Raw genomic sequence first — 10,462 nt, 5'->3', positions numbered from 1 at the left:
TGGTTTTGTCCTGAAAGTCTGTACCCTAATGCCTATATTTAAATATATCTATATAATAGAGGTCTATGTAGATACGATTTATCTATATAAATTTTGATATAAAATGCTATACATTTACTTACCACTAAGTTACATTTGCCTGTCAGGAGCTACGTTACCTTATTGCCTCATTTGGCCTATCACAGTATACCCAGTGCCTTGTCACCCAAAGTGCCACATATCATTCACCATAGACATTAAAAACCTTTTTGATTAAAAAAATCAGATTAGCAAACCTATCTTAATAGGGAGAGAAGAGGAAGCTGGAATAGCACTGAAAACAAGCATTCCAAGTAAATTTTTGTACAAAGACTATGAACCATTGCTGTGATGATGGTACATTCATCCTGGCTTACATAAAGACACACATATACAAAAGTTGGATACATATACTGTATTTGTATGAGAAAAATAAATGAAAAATTAGGCCAAGGGAGTTGAAGCCTTTATTTTTTTCTCAGAGGTTTTATCAATTACCAAACATGCATCAAATCTCCTCTAGTGAAAAAAAAAAAAAATCTCCTCTAGTGAGAACAGGAAGGGGAAGAAATGATTCCAACAAATGAGGTATCAATTAGTGAAGAAGGAGACCAGCCATTGCCTTTAAAAATACATTTTCTCTGTGGCTGTAAATTCTGTAATGCAAGACCAGGCACTAAAACATAGGCTGCTCCTAATTCTTAATAGAGCCAAATAATCCTCCTGTGAAATATGAAAGGAGGACAACGGGCAATGTGAGTTCTCTCACCACCTACCCTCACTTCTGGGGCCAGCAACTAGGCCACATGCAGTTACTGCTGCTGCTCTCTGCTGCTCCTCCCCCAGCTCCACTGGCCCACCAGCAGGTGGAACTGTTAGGGGTCCTCTGACACCTGCCATTTGTGACCCCAAGGGAAGTGCTGACCACTCTGCTCTCTAACTCAGATGTCAGTGTTCCAATTACATAGAGGCTACCTGAGAATCCTTTTTAGAAAATCCAACAGGAAGGTGACTTTTACAACTGAAGTGTTTAGAGGACCGAGTCCATGTTTTTTCTTCCTTGTTCATTTTGTTTTTTTCTCATATATACATATTATTCTCTTTCTTCTTAGAAAAAGTAAGTGGCTTTGGAAATATCCTTGGCGAGACAATGATCCTGTTGACAGCTCCACAAAATCAATCTATGGAATGTTTACACGAGGACATCCAAATTACTAATTTGTTCAGCCAAAGTTGCCAACTTGGGAGACTGGCACAAAATCCTGATTCTCCCTGCAATTCCTGAATTCAGAGGAATCGTGTAACCACCTACTCATTATTTATCTCAAGGTCAAAGTACATGGGTAGGAAAGGTGAGATCTTCAAGGTTAGTAGATTTTGTAGTTAAGAACAGGTGGTTGAGAGTAAAGTTTGGGTTCATCTATCATAGGTGGAAAAAGCTTGACAAGTTTTTATAAGACTTATGCCACAATCTAAAAATGATTCATTCTGCAAAGCATAAAATAGTTCTTGCTTTATAAAAATAGCACCACGATTAAAAAAAAAAAAATGCACTTCTACCGAAGGAACCATGTTCCAACACTGTAAAAAAATGTTCTACTTAAAGCAGAACACGATAACCACCCCTATCCATCCCTTCTTTCTCTGTTTCCTTTCCAACCTGATATATGTCACTCCTGGCACACTGCTGTTGGTAGTAGGGATCGTAGGGCACCTAAGGCCAGGAGACTTAGGGGGTCTTGCATGGATAAGCCTGCCAGGGCTAAAAAGCAAAGGATCAGCTGTCTTCATCTAGGATCTCTGGATGTTCCTTCCAAAAAGCATCCCCGATTATATCGCAATATAAAGGCACTGGCTTAGTCCTGGTCCGGGTCACTGCCATCTTTTTCCCTTGCATTTCTTCTGGCAGTTTAACTTCTTTTGTTGTGACTTCACCCACCTACAGGTAAAAGTTAAAATACTGACATTGTTAACTGGGTTTGGGAGAGAAGAGGGGGATATGCAGGAAGTTTACTTTAGACTTTATATACTTCTGGGTGATATATATTTATCAGGTAGTTACACAGATACACACATTATCTCAACATATATGAATCTGTTAATTAAAAACCTAAAAAGTTATGTTGCTATATTCTGAAAGGAGATCTTAGAAATAAAGGAGTCCATGTTCCTTATTAGCAGTAACTATAGAATTAGAAGTATTTCTGCTCTCTCATCTGCATTTGCAAGTATCCAAGCCTGTGCTAAAGAGCAAATGTGCTTTAAAAATACTAATAAGCTGAAGTTGCCAGTGGAATGACTAATTCTTAAGGCACCACTTAACACCTGAAAACATTCATTAAAAAGAAAAACTACTTTACATGGAAGGAGGTAAATTTAGAGAAATTATGCTCAGAAACTGGTACAGAGAGAAAATATTGGTGGAATTAAGAATTTAGGTAAATGTACAGACTTATTACTTAATATTAAGGGAATAAGCAGGCATATCTGGGAAATCTCCAGAATATTCTGCAAGTGACAGAACCGTCGTATACAATATCTTCTACTGCCTCATCTAATAGTCATCATGGGATGGATGGACTATTTAATGATATTATGCAGTGCGGAAGAAATGTCCTATGAACGCAAAAATCCTTCTATCTGTGGCATACCCCTTTATAGGGTTTTATTTGATTTGGGGAGCTTAGGACACAAAAGAATAAGTGTACTGACTCTAAAATCTGTGGTTCCACTTAGGAAATTCTAGACCACAAAGATCGCTAGCAGACTGATCAAATTAGCACGGACTGGCAAGCAGCACCTAAAATAACATACAGCACTTCATTTTTTAGAAGACCCGATTCATGTTAGTGTGTGGGATCACACTGCATGCGTGCGGTGGGTAGGTCAGGGCCTAGGATGCGCACAAGCTGGTCTTTCTGGCCTCCCTCCCCTTAGACAAAGGCACTACCTTCTGCCATATCAACACGGTCCCCTTCCTGTACATCAGCGGCTCATTGTTATAGTTGATGTTGAACTCAGAAAACAAAATCTCATTCTTGTCTGCTGCAAGAGTTCCCTGAGAAAATAGAAAGATATAAAAAGATTCTTATGTTTGTTCTCTGCCCCCATACTACCTATCCATTCCACCCACCACCTAAATTTCCACAAACAAATCAGAAAGTGGAAGGGCTTTATCAAACTTCTTATAGATACTAATGAATTTGCATTGGAAGAGCAGTTTACATCTTCTTGAAATGCAAGGATCCCTGGGTGGCTCAGAGGTTTAGCACCTGCCTTCGACCCAGGGTATGATCCCGGAGTCCTGGGATCGAGTCCCATGTCGGGCTCCCTGCATGGAGACTGCTTCTCCCTCTGCCTGTGTCTGCCTCTCTCTCTCTCTCTCTCTCTCTCTCTCTCTCTCTCTCTCATGAATAAAAAATCTTTTTTAAAAAAAATCTTACTGAAATGCATAAATTCAAAAAATTGTCTACTGTAGCAAACAAATGGTTTCAGAAGTCACAACTGTGATAGGGTGGCAGGGACTAGCAGTAAGAGTACCTGTCCTGTATTATATACATTATGTATGTATGTATGTTATCTGATATGACCCTCATTACTATCTCCATTTGAGAGAATGGAACTCTGAAGCTCAGAAAGATTACATAAACTGCCTAAGGCTAAAGACTGCTTTTAGGGGATCCCTGGGTGGCTCAGCGGTTTAGCACTGCCTTCAGCCCAGGGAGTGGTCCTGGAGACCTGATGGAGTCCCACATCAAGCTCCCTGCAGGGAGCCTGCTTCTCCCTCTGCCTGTGTCTCTGCCTCTGTGTCTCTCATGAATAAATTAATAGAATCAATAAATAAATAAAGACTGCTTTTATTCTTCTAAGAAAAATCAAAATCTAAACTCAGCTCTTCCAAACTCTGGATAAATCTAACAGTATTCCTATTAATGGTATCTGTAAATCCTTATCATCATTGTTAATGACCACCATTTATCGTGTAATTACAAAGTACCAGGCATTGTGGTAGGAGCCATTACAACATATCACATAATTTCGGAATTAGTCATCCTACAAATAGTACTGTCATCTAATGATGAAAGTTAGTGGGTTTTTTTTAAAGATTTTATTTATTTATTCATGAGAGACACGGAGAGAGGCAGAGACATGGGCAGAGTGAAAACCAGGCTCCCTATAGGGAGCCTGATGCGGGACTCGATCCCAGGTTCCCGAGATCATGACTTGAGCCAAAGGCAGATGCTCAACCACTGGGCCACCCAGGCATCCTGAAAGTAACTGTTTATTAAGTACTTAAAATACAGTCTGTACTATGCTATGTGTTTTTACATGCATCATGCCACTCAATTTTCACCATAAACCTATGAGGTGGGAACTATTATTTCCTGTTTAACCTATAAAGAACTAAGGCAGGGCAGTGCCTGGATGGTTCAGTTGGTTAAGCATCCAACTCTTGATTTTGTCCCAGGCCATGATCTCAGGGTCCTGGGATCCAGCCTATCAGGTTCCCCACTCAGTGGGGAGCCTGTTCAAGATTCTGTCTGCCTCTCAACCTGCTTGCTCACACCTCTTTTTCTCTCACAAATAAATCTTTAAAAAAAAAAAGAAAAAAAATAAAGAACTAAGGCAGAGAAGATAAAATTAAACAGAAGTCCCTGAATACAATTATTGACTCCCAGAGCCTATACTCTTACAGTACATGCACCCAGCAGGGAATGGCAATGATGAAGAGGCCACTGAGACTGATGAAAAAGAAGAGCACATGCCCTGTCCAAAGAAGGCAACCAATCTGCAGACCCAGCCAAGCACTGCCTTGTGGGAAGGTAGAGCCAGTGTCACTAATTCCATTTTCCAGCTGAGGACACTAAGTCCCAGAGAGAAGTAATAACTCACCCATGGTCACAGAGCAAGCAAGCAGCAGAGCTGCCTCTTATCTAGTATGATTTTTGTATCCTCTCAAAACAAAGCAGTAGAGAGAGCTTTAAAAGAATGTCATGGAAGAGAATAGAAAGCCTCTCCAAATAAGTATTAATGCAGTACGATCTTATACCTGTAATCTCTCTTGGGCTTGTGCTGGTGTTAGTCCAGACTGTTGTACGAGGGCCCAGAAAACTGTATTGTACAGATTATTGATGTGACCTGTGAGACGAGAGTAGCACTGTTTATACAAACATAATCTTTATTCAGTATTCACGCTTCGAAGAGTATTAGAACTCCACCCCTCTCCTCTGATGTACAGAGATCTGAGACAGTTAGTGATATGCCCAAAACCATAAACTGGGAACATGGTGGGTGGGAGTGGTCAAGTATAAACAAACTTATTTCCTAAAAGTTTTATTCTGTCATTTCAGTTATGCTTTATATAAACTGGTTAACTTGTATATTAAGCTTAGGAATACTTTCAAAGTTATTTGATTCAGGTTATTCCTAGCTCCCTTCCAGTTCTTGTGGCCAAATCAAGATATATCACATGACTAAATCTCATAAACATGTCATCATAGTCATGTAAGGCAGGGGTCATAACTCGAATCACCCAATGAGGCCACTATTAACATAAAAGCATAAAGCAGAGTAGGTGACCCTGGGGAACAAGAGAGAATGGTAGAGACTATGGCACATTGGCTTCCGTGTGTGTGTGTGTGTGTCCATGCCCATGCGCACATGTGTAAAGACAGCAGTCACTGCACAGGTTATGTCCATTACAAAGTGGGAATGCAGACCTAGTATTTCCAGGTCTTCTCATTTTTCCCAAAAACCTAGAACTAGGGAGTATTTACATAAATCTCCCGATTGTTCGACTGCTTTCAACTAACTAAAAAAATTTGAAGTATTACATTTTGAACAAAATACCCATGCATCAAAACTGAACCAAATCACCACCTCTAATGTATGGAATTGGTGGATTAATTACATCTGTTTATTTGGTTTTACTTACAATCTGCTTGCCGCCAACTGAGGTAGTCCTTTAAGGTCTGGTTGCTAGGATACACTATGACTCTTCCATCAAAGCCTGGTGGATACAGAAGGGGCTGGTCCTCAAAGTAATCTCGCCAATAAAACACAAAGCTGGAGGCGAACTGGGATGCCACATGAGTCATGAACTTACTTGCAAAAGTAAGGCACATTGGGTGGAGCAAGAAAGGAGAAAATACATGATATTAATTCAAAACCACGATAGGGTCCGCGGGTGCAACAGAGTGATTACACAAACTGTCAAAAGATAAAATGTGTTGGGCCAAGAAAAACTAAGCAGCCTGCCTCTTTTTAGTCCTATAAGTAATTTATTAATACCAAATATTTCTCTGTACGATGTGATGTGAATTTATGGTTCAAGAGGGTTTTTTTGTTTTGTTTTTAGTCTTGGAAGGAAGGGAACCAAAAAAAAAAAAAAAAAAAAAAAAGGGAAGGAAGGGAACCATTGTTTTAAAAACATACCAATCAGAATGCTTGTTGTCTGTGGGTTTCAGTATACTGCCAAATCAAATCAAATATCTAATTTGTCTATGTTGAGACATCCTTAATTAAAAATTTAAGCAATACTGTAATGCACATATAGGCTGTCACTGGCTAGAGCCAATCTATGAATTATTAATATTATGATATCCTAATGGTCTGTTTCTAGTCCTAATATTAAGTGCCATAACAATCTAGAAGCTAAGGTGATGAGGAATGAGGAGAAAGAATCAGATAAAGAGGTGTACGTAATGCTCAAATATCAGATGAAAGTAAACAGTAAAAACAGAAAATAGACATTCTTTAGTTTCAAATACTGCACACTCTATCTGCAGTCTGTAAGTCAGCAATAAAAGAGCAAACACCAAACGCAGCATATTTCCAAAGGAAATATTCTGAAGGAGCTAGGCCATGTAATTACCTGGCTCTTCTTTTAAACCAGTTGCTTTTCCGCTTGAACACAAAGCTGTACTCATCACTCTGTCCATATGCAATCACAATATCTTCCAGTTCTTTCATTACAGTCTGGGCACATTTGGTCATTAGGTGGAGAGCACGGCTGTCATTTGGTTTTGCAAAGTTGTGCTTCTCAGCAAACCTCCATAGAGGGGAAAAAGGCATGAATGAAAGAGCTTGTCATTAACACCGATTTTATCAAAAAGAATGCACACAATGGAAGATAGGTAATAATGCTGTGAGTCTACTAGCCACAACCTGACTCACTTCCTTAAGAACTCTAGTTTTTTCTTGCCCTGACCAGCTGAGAAGAAGGGGCATAATTTCTAAATCCCTATTCGCTTTTCTGTGAAATGGAGATAAAGTATACCTACTTCATAGGACTGTTCTGAAGATTAGAAAGAAGTTAAAATGTAACTATGCCAGGCTCCATGAAAGTGCTCAATAAATGTTAGTTATAATAACCATTACTAAAGTAACATTTTTAAGAATTAAATTCCCATATTTCTGTTACACTTCTCCCTTTTTTCTGATTTGTTTCCTCCTGAGTCCAGTCGATGCAGCCAGTTACTGACAACGAAACAAGAACGTGTTGCAAAGCATTGCCCACAATAAGACCTAAACAGGCCTCTACACAGCCCTCGGTGACAGTTCACAGAACAGCCAGGCAATTGGCTAAAGAGCCGAAATACTGCACCAGGGAGTGATTTTCCCCACCACGGCCTTACTAACAGGTCTCTGCTCACGAGAGCGCTGTGCCTCAGGTTTAACCAACTACTCAGACCAGCTCGCGTTCCAGCTCTTGGTAGCCCGCACTCGGTGATGCTTAATGCCGCGCGCTCATTGGCTGCCGCGTTACCCGGGAACCGCCAGCCGCGACCCAGTCCCCGGAAGCGCGGGCACCACGTGGCCTGAGCCGAACTCGCTCACCGGTGGAAATTCCTGCCGTCCAGCCGCACCACCACCCAACAGTGGGCCAGGCAGGTGTCATCAGCCTCGAAGTCCCGCACATACTCAAACTTGCTCTTTGCCATGGTCGCCCCCAACTTCAAACACCGTCTCAGCGTGACGGAAGCGGCGGCCCAGCAGTCGCGAACTTTCGCTTTGCGAGAGGCCCACATTCGCCCCGCGGAAGGTGAGGGACCGAGAGAGCCCCGCCCCGGAAGTTCCGGCGCCTCCTCGCGGCCGCTCTAGGCGTGGCGGAGGCCGGCGGCCGTCTCGCCTCCTCGTGGTCCGTCACCCCGGTCCGAGCTAGGGGGGAGGGCGCGTTCTTGCCTTCGCGGCCCGCGCGGTGCTTCGCTTTTCACCCCCGCCGGGCGGCAAGTCAGCCTACAAAGTCGTAAGAAACGGCTTTGTGACCAGGTTTGAAGGTTTAGTCGTGATTTTTTTTCTTTGTAGAGAATGTGGAATATCCCGGAAAATACAAGAAAGTCAGTACCTCGCATCACCGCGCTCCCTCGCAGGCATTGCGGTTGGTCCCTGCGGGCTTCTCCGGGTACGCGCGTGTGCGCGGGAACACGCGAAACTAATCGGACACCTCTGTAGTTTGTGTATTTTTTCACTTACCTTGAGCACCTCCCAAGGTTATTATTAGATTTTCCAAGAGGTGATTATAAAAACTGGCTCTTGATCAAACATACGGATGTACTAAGTTAATTTACTGAACTTGTCCACAAACACTCAATTTTTGTTTTTGTTTTTGTTTTTTTTTTTTGCTGGTAGACAATAGTAGTATATGACCCTATCATTTTAATGATGCTTTATGACTTATCAAGCTCTTTTGAATTCAGTGACTACTTAACATCATTTTTTTTTTTACCCTCACAAAATTATTCAAATAATATAAACGAATATATGATGAAGGGCCGCCTGGTGGCTCAGGGGTGAGCCTCTGCCTTTGGCTGGGGGTGATCCGGGAGGTCCAGGATCAGTCCCAGGACGGGCTCCCCGCAGGGAGCCTGCTTCTCCCTCTGTCTCTGCCTCTCCGTGTCTTTCATGAATAAATAAATAGAATCTTTTTTAAAAAAAAGGTATATGATGAAAAGCCATTCACGGACTCCCAACTCTGTACTTCAGACCATCCCAGTTACTAGTTACTTGAATAACCATCCAGGGACAGATAGAAGCATAGATCTACATTTATACCTGTATCTCTCAAACTACTTCAAGGCAACAGGAAGAAAGGAAGGATGGGAATGTCATGGATTTATGCCCTGGCTCCGCCACTTACTATGTGACCTAACATCAGTTACTTTTTCTCTCAGATCCCTTTGTTAGGTGGAGACCCCAAATCCTCCCTTGCTTCCCTCTAAAGTTATTGTGAGCATCAAAGGGCATGATGGCTGCCATTAGAGGCATGGATATACGCACACACTGATAAAATAATATTCCAAGGTGATGTCGACTTGCAACCAAGATCAGGAAGTACTTAGAGGAAAGGGTTAAAACACGCCAAAAGGAAATAATCAAATTCATAATGTGGGATCTTTTATAAGATTACTGACATGACTTCTTAAAAAGATAAATTGCATGAAGAATTAAAAAAGAAAGAAAGAAATGAAGGAAGAATGGGAAAAGGTAGGACACTGTTCCAGAATAAAGAGATATAAAAACCAAGTACAATGTGAAAATCTGGAATGCAGACTGCCCCCAAAATGTTAAAAATAGCTCTAAATTCAGCGGGGAAACCTGCAATCACAAACAGCTTTAAATTTTAGTGGCTTAAAACACAAATATTTGTTTCTTGGTCAACTCACTCATAAGTTTCTGGATGGCTACTACTATGCTCCAGGCAGATGTTCTGATCTATGTGTCTTCTCATTCCAAAACCCAGGCAATGATTCAAAAGGCTTCTGCACCATAGGGTACATCTTGCTGCTTACATTATGTTTGCTAAAACAGCATTACAATATAGTCAACTTCAAAGATTATAGGGCAGGGATGTATTATCTTCCCACAGGGAAGGGGAAAGTGAGTAATTTTGAATAATCTACTGCAACTGTATATTAGTTGATAATAGGGATTTATTTTTAATTTTACTGGCACAACAATAGCAGTATGGTTAAAGAGAAAAATAATTTTATTTTTTTACATAAAATACATAAAAAAGTGGCAAAAATATTAACAATTACTGAAACTAGTGGTGGTCATATGTGTGTTTGTTATTTTTCCAGTTTTTCTACATGTTATGGGTTGTGTCTCCCAAAAAGATATGTTGATGTCTTAACCCAAGGTATAGTACAGTGAATGTAACTTTATTTGGAAATAGGGTCTTTGCAGATAAAATCAGTTAAGATGAGGTCTTTAGAATGGGCCCTTCATCCAATATGACTAGTGCCCATGTGAACAGAGAAAACAGAAACACACAGAGAAAGAGCACTGTGTGGAGAAGAGGGCAGAGATTTGAGAAATGCATCTACAAGCCAAGTGAGGCCACGGATTGTCAGCCATCACCAAAAGCTAGGAGAGAAGCATGGAAATAGGTGCTATCATTATTACCATTTTACAGATGTAGAAATTGAGAGAGGTTATGTAA

At 41.0% G+C, this 10,462-nt stretch overlaps 1 protein-coding gene across 5 annotated transcripts; it reads right to left on the bottom strand.

Annotated features, from left to right (window-relative positions):
• Positions 1-462: 462 nt before the first annotated feature.
• THG1L (tRNA-histidine guanylyltransferase 1 like) lies at positions 463-8,078 on the bottom strand. 5 transcript variants are annotated; one of them, XM_055325922.1, is made up of 6 exons: positions 7,858-8,078; positions 6,893-7,069; positions 5,954-6,123; positions 5,069-5,157; positions 2,969-3,076; positions 463-1,957 (listed from the first exon to the last, which is right to left on the bottom strand). In XM_055325922.1, exons 1-6 carry the CDS (start codon positions 8,046-8,048, stop codon positions 1,796-1,798), a joined length of 897 nt encoding a protein of 298 aa, XP_055181897.1. In that variant the 5' UTR covers positions 8,049-8,078; the 3' UTR covers positions 463-1,795. The 5 variants fall into 5 exon arrangements, with proteins under 5 accessions (XP_055181897.1, XP_055181898.1, XP_055181899.1 ...); XM_055325923.1 differs by having other exon boundaries at positions 7,942-8,078; XM_055325924.1 differs by lacking the exon at positions 2,969-3,076.
• Between the last annotated feature and the right edge of the window lie 2,384 nt (positions 8,079-10,462).

This window comes from Nyctereutes procyonoides, unplaced genomic scaffold, assembly GCF_905146905.1.
Source record: "Nyctereutes procyonoides isolate TBG_1078 unplaced genomic scaffold, NYPRO_anot_genome, whole genome shotgun sequence".
NCBI classification, from domain to species: Eukaryota; Metazoa; Chordata; class Mammalia; order Carnivora; family Canidae; genus Nyctereutes; species Nyctereutes procyonoides.
This window is presented reverse-complemented; position numbering and strand designations above follow the sequence as displayed.

Coding starts and splice junctions, on each gene's coding strand:
- THG1L (XM_055325922.1), bottom strand. CDS start 8,048: ATGTGGGCCTCTCGCAAAGCGAAAGTTCGCGACTGCTGGGCCGCCGCT. Junction 7,070..7,857: donor GACGGCAGGAATTTCCACCG/GTGAGCGAGTTC, acceptor CCCTCTATGGAG/GTTTGCTGAGAAGCACAACT. Junction 1,958..2,968: donor CCGTGTTGATATGGCAGAAG/GTAGTGCCTTTG, acceptor TTTTACCTGTAG/GTGGGTGAAGTCACAACAAA.